This window comes from Lepisosteus platostomus, chromosome 8 (genome assembly GCF_059453375.1).
Source record: "Lepisosteus platostomus isolate fLepPlt1 chromosome 8, fLepPlt1.hap1, whole genome shotgun sequence".
Lineage (NCBI taxonomy): Eukaryota > Metazoa > Chordata > Actinopteri > Semionotiformes > Lepisosteidae > Lepisosteus > Lepisosteus platostomus.
The window spans coordinates 19,118,428-19,135,036 of NC_142618.1; the positions used below are offsets into that span (position 1 = coordinate 19,118,428).

Consider the following 16,609-nt stretch of genomic DNA (forward strand, 5'->3'; position numbering starts at 1 on the left):
TTATATCTAGCTTCTCCTAAGCCTTAGTCCTTCATAACCAACTGTGCCTAAATTCAAAACTTTCGTTTTGGACTCTACCCGTACAGTTTAGAAATATAATTCAAACCACGCCTCCATTTCCAAAAGGTTTCTCCCACTACTTTTTCTTAACTCTTCCTTTTCATAAAAAACAAGAGATCCATACAAACATATCCTCTGGTTATTCATGTGCAACATTTCAGTGTCTGCTGCTAACATCCCTGTTGGTCTCCCCACTTTTTATGAAGGAAAATTGAGATCTCCCAAGGGATGTCCACATCCTAAAGTACCTACTGTGGCTATAAACGTAACTGGTATCACCATGACACTTGTCAAAACTCTCTTCTCACTTGAATTCATTTCATGTCCAATAATAAAACACATTTTCATTAGTATAAAACTAGAAAAAGACTAAATCCCCACGTGCAAATTGATATTACAATAGTTTATAGTGGCACATTTAAAAATATTTAATGTCAAGGTTGTCTTCGCGCGAGAACAATTGCTTTCATCCTTAATTGGCGCTTGCACTGCAATATTTTACTAGGCTAAAAAGTTCAGTTGGTTCCTTCTTTATATGAGATACCGTTTATGGGAAGAGATGGCTGCATATTTAATTTGTGTTCCAGGAAGCCCGGAGTACTATGTGTAAGAACTGCGATCAAATTTCCTTGAGAATAATTCGCTTATGCTGTGCTTTCTGAAGCTTCGCTGTTGCCTCTTGTGATCTCCAAGTTGGTGCTCTGGAGATATTTTAAACAAACATTCTTTCCGTTCAAGAAACGCCTTGTGCAGCTCCTCCTTAGGACGGAGTATCACACCAAGCCGTCGGAAAGACGCGGCGATTACTTTTATCATGTTTTTATTAGCTTTCGCCAAAAAAAAAAACATAAAATAATTGTTTAGCAGTATGAGACCTAAAATATTTTGTTTAGAAAAGGAGATGAGCCTGGGCAGTAAATGCAATAAAAAATAGCAACAAAAGCACGTCTGCATTTTGGAGACGCTACTCATTTTTTTAAATAATCTGCTTATTTTTCTTATGTATTTTAGCTGATATTTTGCACATTGTCTTGTGTCTAGCAGACATAAGCGGGAAAATATCTTTATATTCCTACATTGCTCGTGCCGGCACGCTTCTTTGAGCAGAGTGGACAAAATAAGTGATCGTGAGGTGAAATGACTCATCCACATCGTGAATCACCTAGGGTAAAATGGGGCCGTCAGGTCAGGTGTTTCTGTAAAGACCACCGTCTCACTTGTTCCATTTCGTGTCATGAACCGGCACGTTGGCAAAATAGAGAGATATCTTGGAATTTGGATCCGAACACAAACACTAAATTGTTCGATTTCAGGGTTGTCTTATGTGGACGCTGGCTTTGATGTGACTTTTTCGTCGGTTAAATCTGGTGAAAAAGGCCGACGAGGTGGCACGTTGGCTAGCGCTGGAACCCAGGCGATTCGGGGGGTCGCCCTTAGGGGCTGGGGTGCCCTTGTGTGGAGTTTCTGTGTTTTCCCCGTGTTCGTGTGGGATTGTTTCAGCACCCCACGGTCGAGGCTAATTGCTTCGGGTGGGTGTTTAGAAGTCAGGGGTGTCCAGTCCTGGTCCTGCACGGCCGGTGTGTCTTCAGGGTTTCAGGGTCTCTGGGAAAGGCGCTATAAAAGCGGCAGTTGGACACCCTGCTGTAAACCGTGTGTGTGCGGGCGCCCCGCATTGAACCGCTAACTTCAGATGAAGCGGATAAACATGATGGGTTTATGATATTGTTATATTGTGCACCTTAGGAGATTCGAAATCCTTAAAATCGATCTCAAATTCGATTTTTTTCGACTCAAGGATTATTTTGCATCGAATGCCAGATACGATTTTTTTTCCGTTTCAAGCCTCTCCCTAACGAAATCAGCATACCATGATAAAATCTTCATCGCCTGTGAAAACATGCCACAAATAAGCGCCTCAGACTAAAACCAGTTGACTTATTTTTCGTCTATCTTTACCTCAGCAAGGAAAACAGGAACCCAAGGCAAAGGTTTTCTGTCTGTGCATGCTGAACACAAACGCGTTAACGTTCCTATTCACTTGGGATACTTCACGCTTGGAAAGATATCCATGTTTTTAAACTGCAGTACTAGTATTTATTTCGCAACATTCTGCCCGAAGGTCTTTTCAGCACTGGACAGCTCCTTCTCTCTACCTAACCTGCCCCCGGTGAAGTGATTGACAGAAGAAATGGCCATTCGCGAGTCAAGGACACTATAAGAACCCTATAAGATGATGAAGGAGACGGGATTTAAGAGCAATTGGTTCTTGCCGTCCCGCTGGTTTAGTTACAGCTTGTTGTAAGCCGAAGAGGGCGGAGTATGTTTGTTATTGAAGTGTGAGAGGGGTACGGCTCCCTGCGCATAAGTAATCCGATGTTTTTTTTTTGCTTTTTCAATTTTAGCACCCTGGGTTAAAGCATTGATAGATACGAAGGGCTACGTGCGAAATACAAGGCTTTTCCAGCAGTAGCGGGGATGTGCTTCTTAAACGGACTCCAAAAACACCTTTTAATGAAAATCATTGACTAACGGAGAGAGACGTAGGCGAGCTAACTATAGCATCTCTGAGAAAAGGATGTGACCCGCTGTCCTCGCTGTATTTTCAAGAAGAGCTAAAAAGAGAGAGAACTGCATTCCCTTATCCACAGGTGAATATATCTCAATTCGCTAACTGAAGAATAGCATTTCCTTCTTCGTAAGCAGCTTTGGTGAGAATAAACTGTGACTTCAACAAGGTACAACGATATGGCTGTTTTCCTGTTTTATTTACTCTTGCAAACGGGATTTGTTATTGGATCAAATCATGGATTTATGGGGTGGGCAGCTTACCCCGGGCACTCGGCAATTAAGGACAAGAAGCCTATCTACAACAGTCACATTAACAGGGAACCACAGTATTACGCGTCTTCGACGAAACCAGCAAACGAGCGCTCCGTCGTATTACAGAAAATCGTAGAAGATCTTCCAGAGGTTGTAAAGGCTTTTTTTCATACTGGGGATTCTTCCACGCTGAAACACGCCAACTGCTCTCGGCGAAGCGAGCTGGGCATCCTCCGAAACGCATCGTACCTGGCTTCTCCTTATCCCCTCCACAGCGTGCTTGATACTGTGATGCACGCCACCAACTTCCTCAACATGATCTTGCAGGCGAACAGGTCAAGAGAGCAAAACCTGAGAGGCGACATTGAATGGTACCACGCGTTAGTGAGGAGCATTTTGGAAGGCGATCCCCAAATCCATCGAGCCGTGGTCACCTTCAACGTCAAGCCTCTGTCGTCCGGTCCCCAGGTCTTCCTGCAGGCGACGAGAACGGGCGGCGAGATTGTCCTGCAGGACCTTTCGACGACGGCTCACCATCACCTGAAAAACAAGACGGCCGAAACACAGTGGTATAACGAGTTCAAAAACGGAAAGAAGCCCCGCTTGCTTCGACGAGTTTTGCAACAAGAAATAAAGCCGGCAGATTCCTTCTCGAGAAAGGGGGACACGTACGTCGTTGATAAAACTCAAATAAAGTGGTCAGACCCTTACTTGGAGTGTGAAAAAGGAAATTATATCCCCCGCTGGCTTCTGACTTTGTCGGCTGGGTTTTACGGACTCAAGTCAAATATGGCTCCTGAATTCAGGTATGTGTAAACTTAATCTGAAACATATATACAGTTCCAAAGTTAGTTGGTAAATCAATTCAGAACTATTGTGATGAAACTTTGCATATCTTGGTATGCATACATTACGATTAACCCATACAATATACCATCGTATACCTTGTATAGAGTACAGTAATTTCCATGAAATAACTGCTTTTGAGTTTGTGATATGAATAATTAGTCAAGTCTGATTTTAAGAACTTTTTTCTAACGGCAAGTAGAATCTGACAATTATCTCCTGCGAAAAGTGCAATTAGATGTTTATTTTGTCGTTGTCCTGATGGACTAAGGATTTAAACTGAATTGCAACGCAGAGTTTTCCGAACAGTGCTTTGCCATTTGAAACCATTTTAAGGCCACATAAAGAATACTGAATCAAGGCGGGCAAATATGCAGGGCTCACTCAGAGTGAATGCGGCGAGGGTGTTCTCCGGAGCGCACGCCGAGCCCTCTGCGCGGAGCTGTGGTTTATTTCAGGGGTGTAGCTGTACTGACAGCTCACTTAAGCCGTGGTAAGGCAGGTGCCGAGCTAAAAATAACAGTTGGGCTCCAACCACACGTCAGTGATCAGAGTGACCGAAAATCCACATTTATTTTCGAGCTCTCTCTTTCTCGGTTTCGATATATTTTCTCTTCCCAGATACGTATGCAAAAATACGATAAACCTATTTAATGCTTTCACGTATTTCCACCAGATGTTGAACGAAAGCTGTTCGTTCAAGTATAAAGTGACGTTTCATTCACGCACCCTTTTTATCCGGTTGAAATGATGCTTGAAATGTGTTAAACCGGGGGACAGATTCACAGTCCCCACTTTCTTGACATACAATGATGGATTGGCAAGTACTGAAATACCCTTAATAACGTTATCTTAAAGACGATTTCATACAGTATACGTTATTTGATCTTTCGTACATTTTTTTTTTCCTGACGCACTGACACATTCGGGTGTGTGAGTTACAGTATGCTTAGTGCAGAGACTCGCCTTCCGTACTCGATATCCGGAAACAAAATACCTCTCGGTAGATTTGAATTTGTGTTCTCTACATCAGGGTAATGTGTCATGAATGCATTTCGAGAAACACTAGTTAAGAAACTAAACACGGAACATACAAGCTTACAAAATGGTGAGGGGAGCAATACATGAGATACACATAAAATAATAAGAAAGGAAGATGACAGACAACAGTATTTGTTGATAGACAACAAGTACCCTGAAACTATACTTCTCATTTCTTTCGCACAAGTGCAGTGGAGGATGTGCATAATATGAACAGTGTAATATTACTAGTACCAGTGGCACATTTTTTCAAAACTATAACTTGTCTCAAGAGTTACTTATCTCAGCCACAATATTTTAATATGAATTTGAACTGTAATTATTTAGCACAAAACTAAATGCTTAGATCAGATGCAATTTTAAATGGTAAACCAGTATACCAATGAGAAATCCCGAAGTTTCTTGCTTCACAGGAAGGGGTTGTTTCACATTTTCTGAAATTGTTACACAATGTGGAGACATATATCAGAAGGGTGAAAATATAGCTGTAAAGAGAGTGATAATGCTGTGTTATCAGTTGAAGTTAATGTTACCATTACTAGGTAACTTTCTTTGAAAATGAAGTACATTTTGAAGCCTTGTGCAAAGCTTTGTAAACTGTCTTGCAAATGTCAAGCCTATCTCTCTGTTGGGCTCTGATTCAGTGAAGGGCCTGTCGTGGAACTTCTTCCTAGTGGGACGTTCTGCAAACTTTATGATGGCAAATCACCCACTGTTTCATTTTTTAAACAAAATACGAATTTCCAACTGGGGATTTTAAACGAGGAATTGGCGATGAAACGTTTAGAACCTCTTTGGTTCTGTGAGTTAAAAGTTCCAAAAAGTACCACGAGTGTTTAATTTGAGCACTTTCAGGGGGAATCTTCCTTGAGATCTGATCCTGCACTTTTGCTCATTGGCTATTGTTAATAGATCAGGACTAATACATAATTTGTGTTCAAGAGGTCCTTTTGTGACGTCACACTGGGTCATGCACATGACTGCAAGGATTGGACTAACTGTATTTTGTTGGATTTCACTGACTGCTGTAATCTACTCCTCAAGCATTTTACAGCCCGACTTAAGCCCCAGGAACAGAGCCACTTCTGTTATAATCCTGGAAGTGAGCATTACTCTCCCTGAATGCCTGAATATGACATCGTTCGAAGCTGAATTTCCTCCTAATTGTACTGAAGGTAGTGAGGAATATTGGAATGTAGCTCCTACAGCCAGAGGCTGTTGTATGGTGTGCTTATCATGAAGTTGGTCACCCAGAAAGAAATTGCAGACAACATACTGCACACTAAGCCTTTACAGGTCATATGTTTTTGTCTTTGTCATAAAGCAACTATGAAAGATCACAAACCCAACAACCAGAATCAAGTGTTAATAACTCTCTGTATTGATGGTATTGTGATTATCTTCATTCAGACACCTAAAGGAAACACAAAGGTAACAAGGCTGCTGGTATGAGTAACAGCTGGGAACCTGTACCTGGAGTCTCTAGAGCTTCAGCCAACCTTTAATACCACTGTTCTCCAAGAGTCAGTGTGCTTCGGCAGGGCCAGTAGGCAAATCCTTCAGGCTGCTTTCAATAAACTTGTTAACCATCGATGTTGGATGGATCATCATAATCGTAATAATGTAATGGTGTATCATGCAGTCATTTGGTATGCCAGATACAATACACTTAAAACTGTAAGTTGCACTTAAAAAAAAAAAAGAATGAACATTCAAGTACTCTCCAGAGTACATCCATTAAAATGTGTGACTTTTAATAGTTCACTTGCATAGAGTATCGTCTTGCACGTCAGTGTGGACAGGAATCATTTTGGTATATTTGCTTCACTTGAATGGTGGACGTCTTGGCGATGCTAAGCCAGTTCGGGCATTCACCTTGCACTGACTCACACTAATGTGGAGCTGTTGACACGAGGCCAGATTGTGTAGTGACAATCTGAAAAAGTGAAACAATAGGGGTGTGGGTAAATTCATATGCTGTTCGGACGAGAAGTAGATGCTTTTAGAGGGGCTTGGGTTAATGCCTGCAATGCCTTTATTACTTTGAGTCATCCACCTACTATGTATTGGTCACTGTCATGTTACTGTATAGTGTAACACACTTTACTTCTGGTACTGTTCCAGAGATACACATGGGGGGGGGGAGGGGGTAGAACACCTTGGTGTACAGTCAGGGCTTTGTAGTGTATGATAGTATGCTTGCCTTCAGCAGCTATGATTAGTGATCAGGATTTAGGTAAAGCTCCACTGTGGACTACTTACCCCGTCATATTTTGACCATATAATGTTTTTAAAATCAAACTGGTGAATGTAGAAAGTGCAGAATATGTATTTAATGTTGCTAAAAATAGATGGATGGAAGTATGTTGTAAAATACCGGATGAGGAAATGTGGACGACAATGGCAATATAATATAAAAAAAGTATGTACTGTACTGTAAGTGGTACATCCATATGCAACCTTAATATATTAAAATAAATACAAATATGCATAAAATATGCTCACCACAATGCTCACCACTAAATCCGACTTTCCTGCCAGCAGGAAATGAAAATGAAAATCCACAAGCCTACCTCTGCATATCATCTTTCCATATTTCCTCCTGATTCTGACTCTCTACACATTGAGAAATGTGTGCTGGTGAGAGGGCCAACGCACAGGTAAAGTGCGCTTGTACTGACAGCATGCAGGTCTGCCAGTTGTGATCAACGCCCCTATACCTGGGCTCAGGGGAACAGAGGGAATGTACTTGGCTTATCTGGCCAGCTGGCACAAGGCAGTTCAAAGACATTTAGAGTGTTCAGGTTCCATCGAATTGCCATCACTAGACTTCAGCTGCACTGTCGACTGACAGGACGCACCTGTGATCAATCCAGTCATGGTCAGTCTTGTGTGTCGACCCAATGAGGAGACTTTCAGATTGAGAAGGACAGCTTGAGGGATTGCTGTGGCTGCTCCTTCCATTGGGTGTCAAGGAATACCCACAAGCCACAGGAATCACAGTCATTGAGTACCAGTATGGGAAACATCCTGACTCACTCTAGTTGTGATACAGCAGTGAAGTTTGTATATTGACATAGATGAAAGCCTGGTCAATTTTGGCAAGGTGTGGCGATTTATTACACATTAACTGTAGGTACAGTATAATCCTTTCATCTCTAAATGTTGTTGTCTATTGACATTGTCACATGTCTAAATGCACTTAAAGCTTTCTGTGTAGATCAGTGATCAGTGTTATGCTTACTGCTTCAATGCCCCGACCTAGATCCTGCACAATGAGTTGGATGGGTGTGTAGATCATGTCAATGCCAAATGCCACTTGATATCAGAGTTGATCCAACAGTTGCTTTAAGATTGGTATGTTTTAAAATATCATAACTATACTCCATAAGCAATATGTCTCCTAAGCTAGGCTACCTAGTCAGAAGGAACAAGTAATAGGTTTATTCCATGCTGAAAAAAAGAAGAAAGAGAACACAACATTTCGGCCGTGGAGCCTTCTTCAGGTGTGAGAGAGACAGGGCAGTAGGCAAAGGTAAAGTAGCGGGAGAACAAAGGTTGAGAGGGAGGAGGAGTGAGAGGCGGGAGCAGGGGACAGAAAGAGAGGCCAATCAAGAGGTGTGAAGTCAGAATGGGTGCAGAGAGGTGTGAAATGAAACTTCCAATGAATGGAGAAAATTTAAAAGAACAGTAATCTGTCGTTAAGGGAAGGGAGAATGTGTGATCCTAGCTGCAGAATAATTTTAGTTTCGGTGGTCTTTCTGATGTATGAGTTCGGAAAACCGTCTTTGAGAACACAGACGGAGAGATTAGAGTGGTCGTGGCCGTCAGAGGTGAAATGAGAAACAATGGGCTTGGAGAGATCTTTAATCTTCACAGCCCTGACGTGTTCTCTGAAGCGGTCTCCGAGTCTCCTTCCTGTTTCCCCAATGTAGATGGCTGGGCATTTACTGCAAGAGATACAGTAAATAAGGTTGCTGGAGGTACAAGATGCTGTCTGGGTGATCCGGAATTGTCCTGAGGGGCCTTGAATGAGTGTGGTGGTGGCTGTGTACTTGCAGGTGATACAGCGAGCTCTTTTGCAAGGGAAAGTGCCTGGTGTGGATGGTTGCTGAGGGCGGTCAAGGGAGCTGTGAACAAGGAGGTTACGCAGATTAGGTGGTCGGCGATATGAGATGATAGGGCGATCAGAAAAGTCCCTTGCAAAAGAGCTACCTCTCTTTTGGTGCAAATGGTTACCTTTTCTCAGACAACGCACCTGCAGAGCCGAACACATATTCCCCAAATAGGAAACTGAAATCAATTAGCCTTCTGATTAAGAACCCGACTGGAGCAAAACTCAGAAGAGACAGCGTTCCTTCAGGACCAGGGTTGGGAAACAGCGAGGTACAGCATGTGGTAAAGTATTTCACCTACAGTATATACTGTAGTAAATTGCTTTAAATCCGTGCTGCCTTTCGCAGCGTTAGGATTTTAGAGGGATTCTGCAATGAATTGACCAGAGATAGGATGGGGAAAGCTCTCATGCCTCCCCCATTTAGCATTTAGCATTTGTCCCCTTAAATGATGTTTCTGGATGACGTGTCACCCGCTGCTGCCCAGGGCAGGTCAGACACTGCCTCCCTCCTCCCTCGCCCTTGTGCCAGACCGGCCATCCGCTCGACCCCAGGTCATCACCCACCTCCCTTTTTGACAGCCGCAGGTACGTAGTGGGTGTCAAGCGCTGCCTCTCGCAGGTGTCACTTCAAACCCATCGCCAGCCAATGAATGAGTGATTGGATCCAGCCAGATTTCAGTCTTGCCCAGGTGCTACGGGACTGCCTGTCATGTACCTTTGCTCTGGAGACACCCTGATCTACTTTGGAGTACAGATTGCAATGTAAAAAAAATGATTAAATGAAAATCAATTTTCGTGATATATTATTTTTTATCGCGTATGGATCCGATATGGTACACGCTGCTGTGTAAGATGCAACCACTAAATGAGTGATACCAGAAGCTACTGTTGCTGGAAGTATTTTGCTGTTCTAGACTTCCCTCCCTCTGAAAACACACATACAGACTGATGCGTTTGTTTTCTTTACTCTCACAAGAGTTTCCTGAATCTGAGTAACATTTGAATTTTCAAGCATCTCTGTCTCATTCGTCCATTTTATTTTAAATCTTTTTGTTTTTGCGTCCTGTAATTTCTATTTAGTATCGCTTTCTCCCTGTAGGTTCTTAATATTTTGTATTGCATCTCCCTACGTTTTTATCAATGCTGTGAATTTCATTATTTCCAGTTTTAATAACAACGTTGTGCCATCTGTGAAACTGTCTATATTTAAACATTGATATTAAAAATAAAACATGGAGAGAACAGATTTCAAGTATTAAATAATAAGACACAATTTATACAAATGTGTATTTTTTTGAACTTGTGTGGTAATATTAGGACTTCAATTTTAGTTTTATACCCGATCTACGAAGTGATAGATAACTTCATTGTTGCCCTTTACAGAGCAGCCATGTCTTTAAATAGTTGGTATAGAACCTCTGGCATGAATAGAAAGTCTTTGCACAGACTGATTTTAAAAAATATTATAGGTAACATATAAATCTGGTCACGCAAGAACCTGGAGGTAGGCTCTTATATCTCATTCCAAAGCATTTCTCTGGTTCTTCATAGATTTGAAGACTGAGCTTTTACAACAACCAGATTTCATGGCATAAAAACAATTTATTTTTTTAATTTTCCTTTTGCATTGTACAGTATAAACCAGCCCAGTACGCCACAAGCCAATACAGTCCATTTGATCTTGAAACATTCTCTGCTTATGTAGAGTTCACAGTGTACTGAATTAAAACAAATAAAGGAAGAAATGTATTGTATGTAATGTTTGTACTGTATTCATATACAGTACATACACATTTAGAATATTTTACCTAACTTTCACGATGTGATTGAAAATTGGAATTCGACTCTCTTTCCCTAGCACAGAGTCCATGAGCTTCATTAACCATTTATGTCATATTTTCCAAGTGAGAAAAAAATAATACTGATTGAGAGGTTGGAATAGTTTAGAAAGTGCAACAGCAGGTCCAGAGTCTATTGAGTTCCAGAGCATGCAAACGTATAAGTCAGTTCAAGTATGTTGTTCATGCTTACAGACAATAACGAGAGACCTGGTTTGATGATCAGTGGCTCTAGCACACGGAATTGCACCTATCACATCGAGTGAGCACAGTCTTGCCAAAGGGTTGAGCTGTGTTAGGTTTGGCTTGTTCTGTCAAGTTAATGCATTTTTCTGTGTTTCCTTACATTTCTGGAACTGGTTGGAAGCACTTTCCATCGGGATTAAAGTCCAGTACAATGCATTAGAAAGTGCACCGATCCTGAAATACATTTTTTTAAAGATGAAATGGCAAGTGGAAAACGAAAGAAGAAAACACTCTGGAAGTGTCTGAAGCTGACTCGCGTGTTTTAGAAGTGCTCCAGTTGTTGTTCCATCTTTTACTTTGCCATTTAATTTATTCCTACTTTTTCCTGTTTTCCCTTTACCGTGCTCATGTATTTACCAGGGCAACTGTTACCGGAGCTGCCAGGAGGGGCAAGAGCTAAATTAACTCACATTTACTCCTCCAGTAAGCTTTCCCCTCACACTACCCAAAAGATTGATCGTCATCACAATTATTATATGGCACAATGGAGCTGTCACATGCTGCAGGCTGTCATCACTAAAAATTATTCCACAGGCATATCTACGGATTCCTATTTTTGGCACACAGATGAAGTAAAAGGGGTCAGAAAAAATAGCTTTACAGTATGTCTACACTTTCTTTTATAAGGTTAAAAAAGACTAAAGGCACCCAACTCAAATGGGAGATAAAGTAAGTGCAAAAGGGGAATAGATCTGGGCTGTACTGTAGATGTTCAGCCGAACAGCTGGGACTCAAGGCAGCCGTTCTGAGCCAAGTGCCCAGAGGCGCCAGCTGTGAATGTGTGTACATCAGGGTGAGGAAGACGTGGACTGAGCACATAAAATCAATGCTTCCAGACACCTGCGCTATTTTACACAGTGTAAAACAAACTCGGATACAGACCGTGTCAACCTTGAGATCTTCCGTATTTGATGAAGCGTGCTTAAGAAAGCCGGCAGCATTGGGATTCTGATTTATCACTTTGGCGAAGTTGTTTTATAACTATTTCAGTAGTCCGGTCGAATTCTCACAAAGGCGGAATGAGCCGGCGAATATAAAGGGACAGAGAACCTAAGACTTTGGCATTCGCTCGGCCCAGCCTAGGCTGAGGACGTGGCCCATCATGCCCAAGGGACGAGCCGGAGAGAAAACGGCGCAGCGCTGCTGTTTCGGGTGCTAGAAGAAGGGGTGTGTGGCTCCGCGCGCCGCCAGAAAGCATGTCTATGCAGACGAGTGGAAGTGCAAGATTAGAGTTGACCTCCTCGATCACCTCTGTTTCCATAATCACCATTAGTCGGATCAGATGGGAATGTGTCAGCTGTTAGGAAATGCATTTAGGCCCAAGAAACATTGGCTTCATCCGCTTGGCTGGGGGGGTCAACAACCTGGCCACTTGAGGAGGGAGTCAGGACCCCCATAGCGAGACGGAGACGTTAACCAAGGGGCAGCTGCAGATGGTGCTGGGGCAGGATGGAGAAAGATGATTGCGAGCAAGGGAGAGAGGCTTAGAATGGCCTTCAGCGCCTCTTGAGTAAGTGACGTAAAGTAGCACAGATGAGGGAGGCCTGGCTTGCTGTCCTTCCTTCTGGACCTTCGTTAAAAACTCCTGTGAAAGTATGTGAAAAAGCGTGATTGCCTTTCCCACCTTTCTTTCTCTGTTTTGCGGCGCACGCGTAAGGAAAACCAGATGCCCTCATCTGAGCCGCGGATCACTGCCCTGCAGGGAATACCGCTACGCGTGAACAGCTGTGGGAGGATTCAGTGCTCTCTAGGTACCCCTGAGATAACGTCACCCTCTGTAACAACCTCAGCTTCATGTGAGCCCCGTTACAGATTTGGCAACGAGTGTTGTTTTTAATTAAGGAATCCAGTAGTGAAAATATAGCTGGGTGCCAAATTTGGTTGACCGGTATGCGATTGGTGATTGTGTAAAATACATCCAAAATCATTGTAAAATCTCTTTACATGCACTTGCAAAATGCATGTAATATATACTGTGCATTGCTCAATATATGCACATTACAGAAATAGAATATACAGACTTTTCATTTTTAACTTCTTGCTTTTGGTGTGATTTTATTAAGTTTATTATTTGGATTTATTCGAGACTGATTGTGACAACACTCAAATGAGTGTTGCATAAACACTAAATTACTTCAGTTTGGAGAGAGCTGATTAGGGTATGAGGTGCTTAAACATGTTGAATATCAAGTTGGTTGAGAGTCCAGAAAGAAAAACACAGGAAAGAAACAATATGCCCTGCTTGTCAATAAACGCCTTCGTGCCATCGGTCTGTTTGAGGCAGGATAAGTCAGCGCACTGTTGCTCACCATCTGGTGCATTCACAGCCAGCAATTTCTAATCAGGCAAGATGTTACAGGCAAACACACTGTCAATGATCTGGGAGACCCGCCGGTCATGAAAGATCAGCATGATCAACTCATTATCATGCTCCAGCTCTGTGATTGGTTTTGTGCTGCCAATGTCACAGCATCAGAAACGCCAACCTGCACATCAACATTTCAATTGGAGGCAATGAAACCGTCATCATGGCCGAGCAGACAACTACACAGGGGCCAGTCATTCTGTTAATTGACACAACAGAACGAGGTAGTGTGAGCAAGTGTGGTGTAACTTGTTGTGTACAACATACTGATTGAAGGGGACCACAAAGTGTGATGGTCTGGCCATGAAAGGATGGTTACTACAAAATTCCAGCAGCCATATCACCCTGCAGCTCCTAGCTGGCAGCCTACTGAAGCTCAGCAGGAGTGAGTCTGGTCAGGACCTGGATGGGAGACCTCCTGGGAAAAACTGAGGTTTTACCCTAAGAGTAGGGGTGTTACCCTGGTGCCCTGGCCAAATTTCCTCCTGGATTTTACCCATCATGGCCTCCTAATAATCCCCATCTCTGAACTGGCTTCATCACTCTGCTCTCCTCCGTAAAGCGTAAAGTGCTTTGAGTGGTGTGTCCAGAAAAGCACCGTATAAATGTAAGGAATTATTATTGTTGTTATTCCACTTGTAGTGACCGATTGCAAACTGACCACACAGCACTTCAAGTCCAGGCAAGTCCTCCCCTGTTGCCTTTCCCAAAAGCTCGTCTTGCAGTGACAACGCTCCAGCAGGACAGCAGGGGTCTTCATGCTGCCTGTGCAAGACCGGCTTCCGTGAGAGAAGGGAAGGTGACATGTTTGTCAGGGAAGCCCCACAGTACTTGCCAGACTTGAGTCTCATTGTGCAGTAAGCCAGGGTGACATGTGACATCTAGCTCTCCGAGTTTGATGAACAGGTAGACGCTTGACCAGACTCTGAGAGAGGAAGGGGACAGATTGCAACCAGGAGCAAAACATTTAGAATTAGAAATGTGAATTTATCATTTTGCAATTGGAAATGTTCCGCTTCTTTTGATGCTCACTATACAATACATTTTGGCCTTTCAAAAGGAGTGCCTATAATTAGAATCTAAAACAGCTGGAAATCTAAACTCATGGATACGTCTGAGTTTCAGAGATTAGGTTGATAGGAGCTAAACACACAGATATCCATGCACAGCATGTGGGATTAGCCGTCAGTTCTTACAGGTCTGCTAAAGAAAACAATTGCTTTTTTGCAGCATTTTAAGGTGAAATCTATAGACTGAAATGGTCAGTCCAGGGTTCAAACCCGCTAAATAAACGTAACATTTTCTTTTTCACTCCGGCCTACTCTATTTTTTTCTCCACAATGACTTGCGTTTCGTGGGCCGGTGTTACCGACTACAAGAGGATGATGCATTTGGCCGAGTGAAGTGTGTGTGATGAAACCTGCTATTGAAATCCACACTGGAGCAGGTGCCACACATTGCCCACACAGGCAGTGGGCAATCCCACACAAGGCCAGCAGGCCAGCCTCCCACCATGCAAGACTGCGATACAGCTATACAACTGGTAGCCCCTGGGAGTGACAATTCCATACTAATCTCATTTCATACTATGAGAGCTGTTACATAAATCCCACAACTGAATGATAAAAAGCTTTCCTTTAACAATTGAGGCATACTACCAAAGTATGATGTCTCAAAGTATAAATGAGTAAATGCTAGTTATACCAATACAGAACATTCAATATGTTGCGTCATACCAGGGAATTCTTTTTATACAGAACATTCAAATAATTCATTATATTCATGTGTAATAATGCGCAAATGTACCGACTGTCTCTTTAAATGATTTTTGTACAATATTTTTATGATGCAAGGACATCGATATACTAAATATCAAGTCATTATAGATTTTCTTTTTTAGACGTGCCTCAGAAATCTGGCTTTTTAATATTTCTGCTGCATGCTCATAATTTATAAATAACTCTCCCGGTTTAAACGTCAGAAAGGAACGACTTTAAAGCCGTGCATCTGTAATTTCTCGGAGGAAATAAACATGGTAAGTTCACAAGGGTCCCCCAGCTGAATAAGAGTATTTTCCACATTGAAGTGGAAAAAAACATACTAGTTAGTGCCACAAATAGAACAGCGCGCCGCCTGCAAACAAAGCAACAAAAACAACCCCTGCTTGCTGTTGCTGTTCTTGTTGTATGGTTTTAGAAATCCCCTGGCCCTCATGGATAAACCGATTTATCGCCACAGCTCTTCATTTTGCTAGACTGGGCTTCAACAGCTAACCGCAGGGCCTCGGACTCAATACACATCTGTTCTCTGCACTTTTTACATAGTCTTAGCCTTTTTTCCCCCCTCGGTCACACTACTACATAATTATTTATTTCCCCACAATATATTTATTGTACCCGTTGTCTACATTGTGTAATGTTGTCTGTAATGTGCATAGGATGTCCCGAGAGATCGTTAGAGATTAAGAATTCCAGTGAATACAGTGTGTACAGTACATAGGGCAATAAACTGCTCTACTTGAAAGAAAGCCATCCCGTTGTGGTCTCGTTGCAGAAAAAGCTTTTCCTTCACAAGGTCTGATTTCAAATTGCAGAATTGAGTGAATCGAAGTATTGCAATGCGTCGGAAAGCTGTGACTTCCGATGTTTTTGTTTTACTCTTCATATATAATGCGCTGCCTTAACTGTCGAGTCGTCCCAATTTCAGCTTCCCACTCGCTTGTGTGGGAGCAGCCTGGGACACGATTATCGCCTGTGCTTGCCGTTAGTGTCTGGCTGTGTGGCCGTCTCCACTCACACGGGACCTGCGAGAGTCAGGGCTCGATTGGGTAAATGCTACTATAGCTGCTGTTGACTCCGAGCTCATGGAGAATAAATATAACAGATCTGTTCTCTGCTTCCCAAAACACCTTGCCTGACACGACAAAACATTTCAGGAGGAATGTGTGGCAGGGTTATATCGACAGGAACGCTATGGTAGTAGTTGTTCAGATAAGGTAAACAAAGCAATGAATTCCATTTGTTTGGCTGTGTAACCAGGTCATCTTTCTTCGCTAACAGCACCATAAATCAACAGAAAATATTTGCAAGTATTGTGCACTAGTCTCAGAGCTTCGTAGTTTTGAGAACATTTTTGAATATGCAAGAGTTGTTTCAAATAAAGCTTCATGCAGTTGTATATCTTTTTTCTAGGTTTGGTAATTTTTTAGTTTTGTAATACTAAGGTAATAAAAGCAGTCTTACCAAAATATTTTAGAAGAATAGGGAAGCTTAAGCA

The 16,609-nt window shown here is 42.4% G+C and overlaps 1 protein-coding gene and 1 long non-coding RNA gene across 3 annotated transcripts in view; one reads left to right on the forward strand and one right to left on the reverse strand.

Moving 5' to 3' along the window:
* The first annotated feature begins 2,307 nt into the window (after nt 1–2,307).
* gpr158a (G protein-coupled receptor 158a) overlaps nt 2,308–16,609 on the forward strand; it is a 125,347-nt gene continuing 111,045 nt past the window's right edge. For both annotated transcript variants that reach the window (XM_088642742.1, XM_088642744.1), the window contains exon 1: nt 2,308–3,686. In XM_088642742.1, coding sequence (XP_088498868.1) covers nt 2,806–3,686 — 881 coding nt within the window. In that variant the 5' untranslated portion in view covers nt 2,308–2,805. The remainder of the gene's footprint in view (nt 3,687–16,609) is intronic.
* LOC148657038 (uncharacterized) lies at nt 3,102–4,381 on the reverse strand. Its single transcript, XR_015940840.1, has 4 exons — nt 4,111–4,381; nt 3,592–3,703; nt 3,315–3,420; nt 3,102–3,231 (listed from the first exon to the last, which is right to left on the reverse strand). It is a non-coding gene; the product is annotated as an uncharacterized LOC148657038 (long non-coding RNA).